General features: G+C 65.0%; 1 protein-coding gene across 1 annotated transcript in view; it reads right to left on the bottom strand.

Moving 5' to 3' along the window:
- The window catches only part of LOC144952951 (sodium- and chloride-dependent GABA transporter 1-like), a 71,291-nt gene that overhangs the window by 13,362 nt on the left and 42,077 nt on the right, over positions 1-15,852 (bottom strand). Inside the window, 8 exon segments of the mRNA XM_078883438.1 lie at positions 582-685; positions 1,918-2,052; positions 2,900-2,980; positions 2,983-3,037; positions 4,010-4,220; positions 4,612-4,746; positions 5,239-5,391; positions 6,454-6,525. Coding sequence (XP_078739564.1) covers positions 582-685; positions 1,918-2,052; positions 2,900-2,980; positions 2,983-3,037; positions 4,010-4,220; positions 4,612-4,746; positions 5,239-5,391; positions 6,454-6,525 — 946 coding nt within the window.

The raw sequence follows: 15,852 nt of genomic DNA, 5'->3' as shown, positions 1-15,852 counted from the left end.
ACCCACAGCCCCCACCCCGCTACCCACAGCCCCCACCCCGCTACCCACAGCCCCCACCCCGCTACCCACAGCCCCCACCCCGCTACCCACAGCCCCCACCCCGCTACCCACAGCCCCCACCCCGCTACCCACAGCCCCCACCCCGCTACCCACAGCCCCCACCCCGCTACCCACAGCCCCCACCCTCATGTTGCCTGCAGGTGACGCCGCGTGCCTCAAGCGAGTGGGTGAGGCTGTAGGCGAGTGGATGGATGGGCGGGTGAGTTGAGTGGGTGAGCGGGTGAGTGGGTGAGTTGAGTGGGTGAGCGGGTGAGCGGGCGGGTGGGCGGGCGGGTGAGCGGGTGGGTGAGCGGGTGGGTGAGCGGGTGGGTGAGTGGGTAAGCGGGTGGGTGGGTGAGCGGGTGGGTGAGTGGGTGAGTGGGTGAGTGGGTGGGTGCGCGGGTGGGTGAGTGGGTGAATGGGTGAATGGGTGGGTGAATGAGTGGGTGAGTGAGTGAGCGGGTGAGTGAGTGAGTAAGTGAGCGGGTGAGTGAGTGGGTGAGCAGGTGAGCGGGTGGGTGGGTGAGCGTGTGGGTCCGCACTGGATGATGTTCTTGTCGAAGGCGTTGTAGCTGGACATGGAAATGAGGGAGCCGAACCCAATCCCAATGGAGTTGAAGATCTGAGCGGCAGCATTGACCCAGACCTGGGGCAGACACACACACACAGACACACACACACAGACACACACACAGACACACACACACAGACACACGCACACACAGTTACACACACAGACACACACACAGTCACACACACACACAGACACACACAGACACACACAGACACAACAACAACAACCGCCATTCGCCACTAAGTGGCGGTGACGTCACCACGACGCTTGTGCCAGGCCAAGTGCACCTTGAGGCAACGTGAAGTGTCATACGTCCGCTGGCAGGAGGTCACGGGGCAGACCCAGCAGGTGCCACGGGTCGACTGACTGAAATGACCGAGATGACTGGCTGATGCACCACCTGTGCCCCCTACTGTGCCAACTTGCTGTGCTTTAGCCACCCGGCGCTCCGCTCGTTGTTGTGAGCGTCGCTCCTCCGCCCTCCGTTGTTGTTGGAGGGCGACTGCCTCCAACTGCCCAGTAGCATCCTTCACGAGCCTCCTCCACTGAGGCCGATCTTGACACCGCTGGTACCAGTCATCGGCAAGTCCACTCAGCTCCACGTCCTCCTGTACCACATCACTCCATCTCTTCTCTAGCCCTTGCCGCGCCCGTTTAGCCCCCTCGATCCGGCCGAACAAAAGCTGTTTAGGCATGCGGTGGCTGGGCATGCGGGCTACATGACCCAGCCAACACAGCCTTGCCTGCCGGAGGAGCTCACCGATGAGACTTTGCCCAGATCTTTCAAGGATTTGTGAGCTCCTCACACAATCCAGCCTGCAGGTTAAACCCAGGATGGATCGTAGGCAGGCCAGCCTAAATGTTTATAACCGGCGAAGGTGCTCCATTAGGGGGGTCCACGTTTCGCAAGCGTAGAGAAGGGAGGGAATGACCGTGGCCGAGAAGACCTGAAGCTTCGTGCGGAGCGACAGACCAGGTAGCTTCCACACAGCGTTACGCAACCGATGAAAAGATATTGCCGCTCGACTGATTCTGAGTGAGACTTCTGCTGCTAAACCGGAGCCGGTCATAAGCACACTGCCCAGGTATGGGAAACTCTCCACTCTCTCCACAACTGCCCCATCACCAATTGGGAGTTGTGGGGGTGGAGTGTCCGATGGTACAAAATACCGAGGCAGGTGCTTAGTTTTGGTGGGGCTGATGGTAAGGCTCCACCTCTTAGTGGCACGCTCCAGTCTCAGACACACACACGCACACAGACACACACACAGCCACACACGCACAGGAGGTAGGCGGGGTGGTACCTGCGCGTTGAGAAGTTGATCCCACTGCGGGCTCATGTAGTAGAGGACTCCCTCCAAGGCTCCGGGCAGCATGGCGTTGTTGATGAGCAGGGCCAGGAGGACCAGGTAGGGGAACGTGGCCGTGAAGTACACCACCTGGTACGCACGGAGAGACACGCGGAGACACGGGGAGACACGTGGAGACACGGGGAGACACGGGAGACACGGGGAGACGCGGGGAGACACGGGAGACACGGGGAGACACGGGGAGACACGTGGAGACACGTGGAGACACGGGGAGACACGGGAGACACGGGGAGACGCGGGGAGACACGGGAGACACGGGGAGACACCGGGAGACGCGGGGAGACGCGGGGAGACACGGGAGACACGGGGAGACACGGGGAGACACGGGAGACACGGGGAGACACGGGAGACGCGGGGAGACACGGGGAGACACGGGAGACGCGGGGAGACACGGGGAGACACAGGAGACACGGGGAGACGCGGGGAGACGCGGGGAGACACGGGAGACACGGGGAGACACCGGGAGACGCGGGGAGACGTGGGGAGACACGGGAGACACGGGGAGACACGGGAGACACGGGGAGACGTGGGGAGACACGGGAGACACGGGGAGACGCGAGGAGACGCGGGGAGACGTGGGGAGACACGGGAGAAACGGGGAGACACGGGAGACACGGAGAGACACGGGGAGACACAGGAGACACGGGAGACACGGGGAGACACGGGAGACGCGGGGAGACACGGGAGACGTGGGGAGACACGGGAGACGCGGGGAGACACGGGGAGACACAGGAGACACGGGAGACGCGGGGAGACACCGGGAGACGCGGGGAGACGCGGGGAGACGTGGGGAGACACGGGAGACACGGGAGACACTGGAAGACACGGGGAGACGCGGGAGACACGGGTAAAGGGGACTCACATGAAGGGGACACCCAGAGAGAGGGGATCGAGGGGATGAGGCCCCTGCCCTCACCTTGCCCGTGGACTTGACCCCCTTGAAGACGCACAGGTAGACCAGCGCCCAGGCGAGAACCAGGAGGCCGAACAGCTCCGCTCCCAGCGCATCGAGCCGCCATGCTCCAGACCGCCACTCAAGGCGAGCACGCGCTTGCTGGAGAGCACGTGACAGGGGTCACGTGGGTGGGGGTCACGGTGGTGGGGGTCACGGTAGTGGGGGTCACGGTGGGGGTGGTGGTGGTGATGATGGTAGTAGTGGTAGTGGTGATGGTGGTGATGGTGGTGGTGGTGATGGTGGGGGTCACGGTGGTGATGGTGGTGATGGTGGTGGTGGTAGTGGTGGTGGTGATGGTGGTGGTGATGGTGGTGGGTGTGATGGTGATGGTGGTGATGGTGGGAGTAGTGGTGGTGGTGGGAGTAGTGGTGGTGATGGCGGTGATGGTGGTGATGATGGTGGTGATGGTGGTCGTGATGGTGGTGGTGTGTGATGGTGGTGGTGATGGTGATGATTGTAGTGGTGGTGGGGGTGGTGGTGGTGGTGATGGTGGTGGTGATGGTGGTTGATGGTGGTGGTGGTGATGGTGATGGTGGTGGTGATGGTGGTGGTGATGGTGGTGATGGTGGTGGTGATGGTGGTGGGTGTGATGGTGATGGTGGTGATGGTGGGAGTAGTGGTGGTGGTGGGAGTAGTGGTGGTGATGGTGGTGATGGTGGTGGTGATGGTGGTGGTGGTGATGGTGGTGGTGATGGTGATGATTGTGGTGGTGGTGGGGGTGGTGGTGGTGGTGATGGGGGTGATGGTGGTGGTGGTGATGGTGGTGGTGATGGTGGTGGTGGTGATGGTGGTGGTGATGATGGTGATGGTGATGGTGGTTGATGGTGGTGGTAGTGGTAGTACTGCTGACTGGTGGTGAAGTTGTCCACCACCTCACCTGTAGCACTGGTGGTGAAGTTGTCCACCTCCTCACCTGTATCACTGCTGGTGAAGTTGTCCACCTCCTCACCTGTAGCACTGCTGACTGGTGGTGTAGTTGTCCACCACCTCACCTGTAGTCCTCCTCACTGGTGGTGAAGTTGTCCACCACCTCACCTGTAGCACTGCGGGTGAAGTTGTCCACCACCTCACCTGTAGTACTGCTGACTGGAGGACTGGAGGGTGGAGTTGGGGCGAGTCACCCCGTCCGAGCACGAGTCCACCTCGTTCCAGGAGTTGTTGCAGCTCAGCCAGGGGAGCGGCTGCTGGAACGAGTTGACGAGGTAGAAGAGAGACCACGTGATGATGACGTTGTAGTAGGTGCACAGCAGGAACGAGATGGCCACCGTGGCCAGACCCACACCTACACAGAGAGAGACAGGGGTGATGGTGGTGGTGATGGTGGTGGTGGTGGTGATGGTGGTGGTGATGGTGGTGGTGGTGGAGGTGGAGGTGGTGGTGGTGGTGATGGTGGTGGTGGTGGAGGTGGTGATGGTGGTGGTGATGGTGATGGTGGTGGAGGTGGTGATGGTGGTGGTGATGGTGATGGAGGTGGTGGTGAAGGTGGTGGTGATGGTAGTGGTGATGGTGGTGATCATGGTGGTGATCATGGTGGTGATCATGGTGGTGATGGTCGTGGTGGTGATGATGGTGGTCGTGGTGATGGTCGTGGTGGTGGTGAATCTGTAGGCCGTCTCAGTCGATCAACCCATGGCAGCTGCGGGGGAGACGTGGGGGAGAGACACGTGACGTGCCTTTGAAGAGGGGGCAGATGGCCGCCATGGCCCTGACTGGCCCCAGGCCCGTGTACTGCCCCACGGTCATCTCCATGAGCAGCAGGGGGACCCCGCACAGCGCGAGCATCACCAGGTAGGGCAGCAGGAACGCGCCTGGACACGCACACAGACAACAAGACAAAGATCCCCCAGGTAGCCCCTAGCAGGGCGGTAGGGGCAAGTGCTGCTAGTAGCGAGTAGCACCACCTATGATGCACACACAGGCAAAGCTCCCCCAGGTAGCCTCTAGCAGGGATGTAGGGGCAAGTGCTGCTAGTATCGAGTAGCACCACCTATGACACACAGACAAAGCTCCCCCCCCTTCATCTTACCCCTCTCCCCTCCCCTTCACCTTGCACCCGTCTCCTCCCCTCACCTGTCATCACCTCCTCCCCCCACCCCCCACCCCACCCCCATCCACCTCCTCCCACCCCCCCCCCACCCACCTCCCCCACCACCACCCCCCACCCCCACCCCCCACCCACCTCCCCCTCCACCCACCCCCCACCCCCACCCACCCCCCACCAACCCACCCCCCCACCCCCCACCCACCCCCACCCCCCACCCCACCCCCCCCACCCCCACCCACCCCCCACCCCCACCCACCTCCCCCGCTGCGGTAGCACAGGTAAGGGAAGCGCCACACGTTTCCCAGCCCCACGGCGTAGCCGGTGCACGCGAGCGTGAACTCGGCGCCACGACTCCAGCGCTCGCGCGGGGCGGGGGGGGGGCGGGGGGGCGGGGCTGCCCCCCTCGGGGCTGCGGGGAGGGGGAGGGGGGAGGGGGAGGTGGAGGGGGGAGGTAGAGGGGGGAGGTGGAGGGGGGAGGGGGGAGGTGGAGGGGGAGGGGGAGAAGGGATGGGGAGGGGGGAGGTGGGAGGTAGAGGGGGGAGGGGGGAGGGGGGAGGTGGGGAGGGGGGAGAAGGGATGGGGAGGGGGGAGGGGGAGGGGGGAGAAGGGATGGGGAGGGGGGAGAAGGGATGGGGAGGGGGGAGGTTGGAGGTGGAGGGGGGAGAAGGATGGGGAGGGGGGAGGGGGGAGGTGGGGAGGGGGGAGAAGGGATGGGGAGGGGGGAGGTGGGAGGGGGGAGGTGGAGGGGGGGAGGGGGAGGGAGTAGGGGGGAGGGGGCCCACAAGTCAGGACACAGAATTATTATTATTATTATACAGTGATGGTGATGTTGATGAGGTGATGATCATGATGACGATGATGTTGATGGTGATGAGGTGATCATCATGATGGTGATGTTGATGGTGATGAGGTGATCATCATGATGATGTTGATGGTGATGAGGTGATCATCATGATGGTGATGTTGATGGTGATGAGGTGATGATCATCATGATGATGTTGATGGTGATGAGGTGATGATGATCATGATGTTGATGGTGATGAGGTGATGATCATCATGTTGATGTTGATGGTGATGAGGTGATGATCATGATGATGATGATGTTGATGGTGATGAGGTGATCATCATGATGATGTTGATGGTGATGAGGTGATGATGATCATGATGATGATGATGTTGATGGTGATGAGGTGATGCTCATCATGATGATGATGTTGATGGTGATGAGGTGATGATGATCATGATGATGATGATGTTGATGGTGATGAGGTGATGCTCATGATGATGATGATGTTGATGGTGATGAGGTGATGATCATCATGATGATGATGTTGATGAGGTGATGATCATGATGATGATGATGTTGTTAATGGTGATAAAGTGATGATCATCATGATGTTGATGTTGATGAGTTGATGATGATCATCATGATGGTGATGTTGATGTTGATGAGATGATGTCAAGGCCTCACCTGAAGTCCTGAGAGATGGAAGCCGTCTTAGCACTCCGCAGCTTCCCCATGACGAGGTTAGGAGGAAGCGAGGGTGAGGAGGTGGTGAGGGTGAGGAGGAGGTGAGGGTGAGGAGGAGGTGAGGGTGAGGAGGAGGTGAGGGTGAGGAGGTGGTGAGGGTGAGGAGGTGGTGAGGGTGAGGAGGAGGTGAGGGTGAGGAGGTGGTGAGGGTGAGGAGGAGGTGAGGGTGAGGAGGTGGTGAGGGTGAGGAGGAGGTGAGGGTGAGGAGGTGGTGAGGGTGAGGAGGTGGTGAGGGTGAGGAGGAGGTGAGGGTGAGGAGGAGGTGAGGGTGAGGAGGTGGTGAGGGTGAGGAGGAGGTGAGGGTGAGGAGGTGGTGAGGGTGAGGAGGAGGTGAGGGTGAGGAGGAGGTGAGGGTGAGGAGGAGGTGAGGGTGAGGAGGTGGTGAGGGTGAGGAGGAGGTGAGGGTGAGGAGGTGGTGAGGGTGAGGAGGAGGTGAGGGTGAGGAGGTGGTGAGGGTGAGGAGGAGGTGAGGGTGAGGAGGTGGTGAGGGTGAGGAGGTGGTGAGGGTGAGGAGGAGGTGAGGGTGAGGAGGAGGTGAGGGTGAGGAGGTGGTGAGGGTGAGGAGGTGGTGAGGGTGAGGAGGAGGTGAGGGTGAGGAGGAGGTGAGGGTGAGGAGGTGGTGAGGGTGAGGAGGAGGTGAGGGTGAGGAGGTGGTGAGGGTGAGGAGGAGGTGAGGGTGAGGAGGAGGTGAGGGTGAGGAGGTGGTGAGGGTGAGGAGGTGGTGAGGGTGAGGAGGAGGTGAGGGTGAGGAGGAGGTGAGGGTGAGGAGGTGGTGAGGGTGAGGAGGAGGTGAGGGTGAGGAGGAGGTGAGGGTGAGGAGGTGGTGAGGGTGAGGAGGAGGTGAGGGTGAGGAGGAGGTGAGGGTGAGGAGGTGGTGAGGGTGAGGAGGAGGTGAGGGTGAGGAGGAGGTGAGGGTGAGGAGGTGGTGAGGGTGAGGAGGTGGTGAGGGTGAGGAGGAGGTGAGGGTGAGGAGGAGGTGAGGGTGAGGAGGAGGTGAGGGTGAGGAGGTGGTGAGGGTGAGGAGGAGGTGAGGGTGAGGAGGAGGTGAGGGTGAGGAGGAGGTGAGGGTGAGGAGGAGGTGAGGGTGAGGAGGTGGTGAGGGTGAGGAGGAAGTGAGGGTGAGGAGGAGGTGAGGGTGAGGAGGTGGTGAGGGTGAGGAGGTGGTGAGGGTGAGGAGGAGGTGAGGGTGAGGAGGAGGTGAGGGTGAGGAGGAGGTGAGGGTGAGGAGGTGGTGAGGGTGAGGAGGAGGTGAGGGTGAGGAGGAGGTGAGGGTGAGGAGGTGGTGAGGGTGAGGAGGTGGTGAGGGTGAGGAGGAGGTGAGGGTGAGGAGGTGGTGAGGGTGAGGAGGAGGTGAGGGTGAGGAGGAGGTGAGGGTGAGGAGGTGGTGAGGGTGAGGAGGAGGTGAGGGTGAGGAGGTGGTGAGGGTGAGGAGGAGGTGAGGGTGAGGAGGAGGTGAGGGTGAGGAGGAGGTGAGGGTGAGGAGGAGGTGAGGGTGAGGAGGTGGTGAGGGTGAGGAGGTGGTGAGGGTGAGGAGGAGGTGAGGGTGAGGAGGTGGTGAGGGTGAGGAGGAGGTGAGGGTGAGGAGGAGGCGAGGGTGAGGAGGAGGTGAGGGTGAGGAGGAGGTGAGGGTGAGGAGGAGGCGAGGGTGAGGAGGTGGTGAGGGTGAGGAGGAGGTGAGGGTGAGGAGGTGGTGAGGGTGAGGAGGAGGTGAGGGTGAGGAGGAGGCGAGGGTGAGGAGGTGGTGAGGGTGAGGAGGAGGTGAGGGTGAGGAGGTGGTGAGGGTGAGGAGGAGGTGAGGGTGAGGAGGAGGCGAGGGTGAGGAGGAGGCGAGGGTGAGGAGGAGGCGAGGGTGAGGAGGAGGCGAGGGTGAGGAGGAGGCGAGGGTGAGGAGGAGGTGAGGAGGCGAGGGTGAGGAGGAGGTGAGGAGGAGGTGAGGGTGAGGTGAGGGTGAGGAGGCGAGGTGAGGAGGTGAGGAGGTGAGGAGGAGGTGAGGCGGTGGTGAGGGTGAGAAGGCGAGGGTGAGGAGGTGGTGAGAGTGAGGAGGTGGTGAGGGTGAGGAGGTGAGGAGGTGGTGAGGGTGAGGAGGAGGCGAGGGTGAGGAGGCGAGGGTGAGGAGGAGGCGAGGTGAGGGTGAGGAGGAGGTGAGGAGACACGGAGAGGCGAGGTGAACGAGTCGAGGCGAGCTGAGCGTGCTCCGTGTCGCCGCTCCGCGCGAGTTGAACTTCCACCTTAGTCCGGCGGTGACTGGAGACTCATTAACGGCTGAGGGGGGGGGGGCAGCACGCGCATCAGTGGGGCTCGTCACGTGTCACGGCCTCGGAGTGCACCTAGCCTGGCACAGGCGCCGTGACGATTCCCGATCATCACGGCACCACCACCACCACCACCGCCATCACCACCACCACCACCACGACCGCCACCGCTGACCGATGTCTGAACTGGCCTTGGGCCTCCCCCTAGGGAGACTCAAATGGGCACCTCGTGCGGTGGGTGGGTGGCAAACATCGCCACTGGGGAGACAATGGCGGCCGGGCGGGCGTGGTGGTGCTGGCCACCACCCCCCTCTGTGTGTGCCACAGTGGGGGCCTTCATAGGTGCCGCTGCTACTCGCCACTTGCCCCTGCAGCCCTGCCAGAGGCTACCTGGGGGAGCTTTGTCTGTGTGTGCAGATTACCTGCTGGATCTCCTCTCTGTTTCAAAGAACAAATGTGACCTCAGGTCTTCTTGGTTCTTTCGGTAAAGTCACGTAGAATTGAATAATAAATTAATAAAAATAAAACATAATAAAATAATTCTCACGACGTTTCGGCCACAACGCAAGTAGCCGTCCTCAGGTGGAGAACAGGTCTGTCGAGGAGACAGCGTCTGAATGTTATTATTTTTATTATTTTATTGTTTCAATTCTACGTGACTTTACCGAAAGAACCAAGAAGATGAATCCCTGCAGTCACGAAAGCTTTACATCGAAATTTGACCTAAGGTCTTCGCTCATTTACCAGCTTCACATTCCTTATTGCCGTACAAATACTGGAGGAAGGGCCTTTGATATTGATGCCCCCAGGGTCTGGAATGCTATTGCCAATAAACTGCAACTTGAATCACTAACTATGAGATCTTCACTCAAAACTGCTCGAGAGGAGTTGTACACCCCGAGCTGCCACTGCAATTTAGTGGCCTAAAATACAAAGTTTCGCTCCGGATGATCGCTGCAAAGTATGATCTGTGTTTAGATTTAGTGTGTTGATCTTAAAGGTGCATTGAAACATGTTGACACTCCGACTGATGCTCCTGCTGTTGCGGAGTGACTCATGCAGCCAGCTATGGCTGCAGAGTTTGGTGGTACATGTTGTTTACGTCGTTCATTGTGAAAATTCGGTCACAGTTCCTATGACCTGCACTGTTTCATTGCTTTCATGGCTTTATTTTGGTGATTTTCGATCAGTTTTTTGGTTTGGCCATGTTTGTTTGTTGTAGTACAGAGTTAGACTGATGGCCTTAATCTAAGTTGTGTTGTGGTTGTTGTTGTTTGACTTGCATCCCACTGGGATTTTTGCACATTTTTGTGTACGGTGCCTTTTCTGCAATATTTTGCTGTCTTTTCTGGGATTTTCTGTTTTCACTCAGTCACATATTCACTTTAAGATGTTTTTTGTTCATGTTTTTGTTTTTTGTTTGTTGCGGTTGCACCCGATTCAAGAGCCGAATGGCTCACAGGGCTATACCTAATAAATAAACTTGAATAGGTGTTGCTACTCGCTACTAGCAGCACTTGCCCCTGCAGCCCTGCTAGAGGCTACCTGGGGGAGCTTTGTCTGTGTGTGCATCATAGGTGGTGCTACTCGCCACTAACAGCCCTTGCCCCTGCAGCCTGCGATAAGCTACATGGGGGAGCTTTGCGATTGTTTATTCGCGTGGCAATGAATGACCGGCTGGGTGATAATGAGTCAATGCGTCACTCAGTAATCCGTATCGCCGCATTCATCTCCCCAACCCCCCCACTGATGGTGAATGAGTGTGGGGGTCGTGGCCTGCGCAATGCCTGCCCTAGATTTGAAGCTTTCGTGACTGCAAGGATTCATATTCTTAAGTTTTTTCGGTAAAGTCACGCAGGTAAAACATTTAAATTAATAAAAATAAATTAAAAAATCACGACGATTCGGAGGCAACGATAGCTGTATCACTGCACGATTGCTGTATCACGTGATACAGCAATCGTGCTGTGACTGTTCCACTTGAAGACGGAAGCTTGTGTTGCCTCCGAAACGTCGTGATTTTTTATTTTATTTTTATTTAACTTTTATTAATTTAAAATGTTTTACCTACGTGGTGACTTTACCGAAAACACCTAAGAATAACAATGCCAGCCCGTCCGCCTGTGTCTCCCCAGTGGCTATGTTTAAACTACGCACCACTGCACCAGGTACTCATTTTAGGCTGAGTCGACCTAGGCGAGAGGGGGAGGGGGCGAGGTCCACATGGGTACCGGTTTTGCAGAGAAGCTCCATGTAGAATGGAAAAAATAAAATAATAAAAATAAAACATTATAAAATAATTCTCACGACGTTTCGGCCACAACGCAAGCAGCCGTCCTCAGGTGAAGAATAGGTCTGTCGAGAAGACAGACCTGTTCAGACGCTGTCTTCTCGACAGACCTGTTCTTCACCTGAGGACGGCTGCTTGCGTTGTGGCCGAAACGTCGTGAGAATTAATTTATGTTTTTTTTCCCTTCTACGTGATGACTTTACCGAAAGAACCAAGAAGATGAATCCCTGCAGTCACGAAAGCTTTAAATCGAAATTTAAGCTCCATGTAGTTGCTGGTTACGAGGTGCAGAGGTCGCAAACGGGTTTTGATTCCTTACCCCCCGTACCCGTACCCGGCCGCACCAGGGTCGCAAACGGGTACCCGTACCCGGCCGTACCCGTACCCTACCCATACCCGGCGGGGTACGGGTAGGGTACGGGTATCGGGTACCCAATTGCGACCTCTGGGATGAAGCCATGTTGCAGGCGCGGGTGGGTTGATTCTAGGAACTTGAATTGTGAGAAGAGACAAGACGTTGAGAAATGAGTGACAAACGGTGACTCACCAATGACTCACGGCCTACCCGTACCCGGCCGCACCAGGGTCACAAACGGCTACCCGTACCCGGCCGGGTACGCGGCCGGGTACGGGTAGCCGGGTATCGAGTAGGGTACCTAGCCTGGCATAGCAGTCAACCCAAGGCACCTGCAGGGTCTGTCCTGTGACAATCCTGCACCTAGCCTGGCACAGCAGTCAGCCCAAGGCACCTGCTGGGTCTGTCCCGTGACCTCCTCCTGCACCTCGGGGGAGGAGGTGAGGGGGGGTGAAGGGGGGGGCGAAGGGGGGGGCGAGGTGAGGGGGGGGGGCGAGGTGAGGGGGGGGCGAGGTGAGGGGGGGGGCGAGGGGAGGGGGGGGGGCGAGGGGGGGGGCGAGGGGAGGGGGGGGGCGAGGTGAGGGGGGGGGGGCGAGGGGAGGGGGGGGCGAGGGGAGGGGGGGGGCGAGGTGAGGGGGGGGGCGAGGGGAGGGGGGCGAGGTGAAGAGGGGGCGAGACGAGGGGGGGCAAGATGAGGGGGGGGGGCGAGGTGAGGGGGGGTGAAGGGGGGGGGCGAGGTGAGGGGGGGGGCGAGGTGAGGGGGGGTGAAGGGGGGGGCGAGGTGAGGGGGGGGGGCGAGGTGAGGGGGGGGGCGAGGGGAGGGGGGGGGCGAGGTGGAGGGGCGAGGTGAGGGGGGGGGCGAGAGGTGAGGGAGCGGCGAGAGAGGGGGAGGGGCGGCGGCAAAGTGGGCGGGGCGAGGGAGGTGGACGGGGCGAGGGAGGTGGGCGGGGCGAGGGAGGTGGGCGGGGCGAGGGAGGTGGGCGGGGCGAGGGAGGTGGGCGGGGCGAGGGAGGTGGGCGGGGCGAGGGAGGTGGGCGGGGCGAGGGAGGTGGGCGGGGCGAGGGAGGTGGGCGGGGCGAGGGAGGTGGGCGGGGCGAGGGAGGTGGGCGGGGCGAGGGAGGTGGGCGGGGCGAGGGAGGTGGGCGGGGCGAGGGAGGTGGGCGGGGCGAGGGAGGTGGGCGGGGCGAGGGAGGTGGGCGGGGCGAGGGAGGTGGGCGGGGCGAGGGAGGTGGGCGGGGCGAGGGAGGTGGGCGGGGCGAGGGAGGTGGGCGGGGCGAGGGAGGTGGGCGGGGCGAGGGAGGTGGGCGGGGCGAGGGAGGTGGGCGGGGCGAGGGAGGTGGGCGGGGCGAGGGAGGTGGGCGGGGCGAGGGAGGTGGGCGGGGCGAGGGAGGTGGGCGGGGCGAGGGAGGTGGGCGGGGCGAGGGAGGTGGGCGGGGCGAGGGAGGTGGGCGGGGCGAGGGAGGTGGGCGGGGCGAGGGAGGTGGGCGGGGCGAGGGAGGTGGGCGGGGCGAGGGAGGTGGGCGGGGCGAGGGAGGTGGGCGGGGCGAGGGAGGTGGGCGGGGCGAGGGAGGTGGGCGGGGCGAGGGAGGTGGGCGGGGCGAGGGAGGTGGGCGGGGCGAGGGAGGTGGGCGGGGCGAGGGAGGTGGGCGGGGCGAGGGAGGTGGGCGGGGCGAGGGAGGTGGGCGGGGCGAGGGAGGTGGGCGGGGCGAGGGAGGTGGGCGGGGCGAGGGAGGTGGGCGGGGCGAGGGAGGTGGGCGGGGCGAGGGAGGTGGGCGGGGCGAGGGAGGTGGGCGGGGCGAGGGAGGTGGGCGGGGCGAGGGAGGTGGGCGGGGCGAGGGAGGTGGGCGGGGCGAGGGAGGTGGGCGGGGCGAGGGAGGTGGGCGGGGCGAGGGAGGTGGGCGGGGCGAGGGAGGTGGGCGGGGCGAGGGAGGTGGGCGGGGCGAGGGAGGTGGGCGGGGCGAGGGAGGTGGGCGGGGCGAGGGAGGTGGGCGGGGCGAGGGAGGTGGGCGGGGCGAGGGAGGTGGGCGGGGCGAGGGAGGTGGGCGGGGCGAGGGAGGTGGGCGGGGCGAGGGAGGTGGGCGGGGCGAGGGAGGTGGGCGGGGCGAGGGAGGTGGGCGGGGCGAGGGAGGTGGGCGGGGCGAGGGAGGTGGGCGGGGCGAGGGAGGTGGGCGGGGCGAGGGAGGTGGGCGGGGCGAGGGAGGTGGGCGGGGCGAGGGAGGTGGGCGGGGCGAGGGAGGTGGGCGGGGCGAGGGAGGTGGGCGGGGCGAGGGAGGTGGGCGGGGCGAGGGAGGTGGGCGGGGCGAGGGAGGTGGGCGGGGCGAGGGAGGTGGGCGGGGCGAGGGAGGTGGGCGGGGCGAGGGAGGTGGGCGGGGCGAGGGAGGTGGGCGGGGCGAGGGAGGTGGGCGGGGCGAGGGAGGTGGGCGGGGCGAGGGAGGTGGGCGGGGCGAGGGAGGTGGGCGGGGCGAGGGAGGTGGGCGGGGCGAGGGAGGTGGGCGGGGCGAGGGAGGTGGGCGGGGCGAGGGAGGTGGGCGGGGCGAGGGAGGTGGGCGGGGCGAGGGAGGTGGGCGGGGCGAGGGAGGTGGGCGGGGCGAGGGAGGTGGGCGGGGCGAGGGAGGTGGGCGGGGCGAGGGAGGTGGGCGGGGCGAGGGAGGTGGGCGGGCGGAGGGGGGAGGGTGGGGCGGGGCGAGGGAGGTGGGCGGGGCGAGGGAGGTGGGCGGGGCGAGGGAGGTGGGCGGGGCGAGGGAGGTGGGCGGGGCGAGGGAGGTGGGCGGGGCGAGGGAGGTGGGCGGGGCGAGGGAGGTGGGCGGGGCGAGGGAGGTGGGCGGGGCGAGGGAGGTGGGCGGGGCGAGGGAGGTGGGCGGGGCGAGGGAGGTGGGCGGGGCGAGGGAGGTGGGCGGGGCGAGGGAGGTGGGCGGGGCGAGGGAGGTGGGCGGGGCGAGGGAGGTGGGCGGGGCGAGGGAGGTGGGCGGGGCGAGGGAGGTGGGCGGGGCGAGGGAGGTGGGCGGGGCGAGGGAGGTGGGCGGGGCGAGGGAGGTGGGCGGGGCGAGGGAGGTGGGCGGGGCGAGGGAGGTGGGCGGGGCGAGGGAGGTGGGCGGGGCGAGGGAGGTGGGCGGGGCGAGGGAGGTGGGCGGGGCGAGGGAGGTGGGCGGGGCGAGGGAGGTGGGCGGGGCGAGGGAGGTGGGCGGGGCGAGGGAGGTGGGCGGGGCGAGGGAGGTGGGCGGGGCGAGGGAGGTGGGCGGGGCGAGGGAGGTGGGCGGGGCGAGGGAGGTGGGCGGGGCGAGGGAGGTGGGCGGGGCGAGGGAGGTGGGCGGGGCGAGGGAGGTGGGCGGGGCGAGGGAGGTGGGCGGGGCGAGGGAGGTGGGCGGGGCGAGGGAGGTGGGCGGGGCGAGGGAGGTGGGCGGGGCGAGGGAGGTGGGCGGGGCGAGGGAGGTGGGCGGGGCGAGGGAGGTGGGCGGGGCGAGGGAGGTGGGCGGGGCGAGGGAGGTGGGCGGGGCGAGGGAGGTGGGCGGGGCGAGGGAGGTGGGCGGGGCGAGGGAGGTGGGCGGGGCGAGGGAGGTGGGCGGGGCGAGGGAGGTGGGCGGGGCGAGGGAGGTGGGCGGGGCGAGGGAGGTGGGCGGGGCGAGGGAGGTGGGCGGGGCGAGGGAGGTGGGCGGGGCGAGGGAGGTGGGCGGGGCGAGGGAGGTGGGCGGGGCGAGGGAGGTGGGCGGGGCGAGGGAGGTGGGCGGGGCGAGGGAGGTGGGCGGGGCGAGGGAGGTGGGCGGGGCGAGGGAGGTGGGCGGGGCGAGGGAGGTGGGCGGGGCGAGGGAGGTGGGCGGGGCGAGGGAGGTGGGCGGGGCGAGGGAGGTGGGCGGGGCGAGGGAGGTGGGCGGGGCGAGGGAGGTGGGCGGGGCGAGGGAGGTGGGCGGGGCGAGGGAGGTGGGCGGGGCGAGGGAGGTGGGCGGGGCGAGGGAGGTGGGCGGGGCGAGGGAGGTGGGCGGGGCGAGGGAGGTGGGCGGGGCGAGGGAGGTGGGCGGGGCGAGGGAGGTGGGCGGGGCGAGGGAGGTGGGCGGGGCGAGGGAGGTGGGCGGGGCGAGGGAGGTGGGCGGGGCGAGGGAGGTGGGCGGGGCGAGGGAGGTGGGCGGGGCGAGGGAGGTGGGCGGGGCGAGGGAGGTGGGCGGGGCGAGGGAGGTGGGCGGGGCGAGGGAGGTGGGCGGGGCGAGGGAGGTCGGGCGGGGCGAGGGAGGTGGGCGGGGCGAGGGAGGTGGGCGGGGCGAGGGAGGTGGGCGGGGCGAGGGAGGTGGGCGGGGCGAGGGAGGTGGGCGGGGCGAGGGAGGTGGGGCGGGGCGAGGGAGGTGGGCGGGGCGAGGGAGGGGGCGGGCGAGGGAGTGGGCGGGGAGGGGGCGGGGCGAGGGAGGTTGGGCGGGGGGGGGGGGGGGGGGGGGGGGGGGGGGGGGGGGGGGAGG

Source organism: Lampetra fluviatilis, chromosome 71, assembly GCF_964198595.1.
Source record: "Lampetra fluviatilis chromosome 71, kcLamFluv1.1, whole genome shotgun sequence".
Lineage (NCBI taxonomy): Eukaryota > Metazoa > Chordata > Hyperoartia > Petromyzontiformes > Petromyzontidae > Lampetra > Lampetra fluviatilis.
This window is presented reverse-complemented; position numbering and strand designations above follow the sequence as displayed.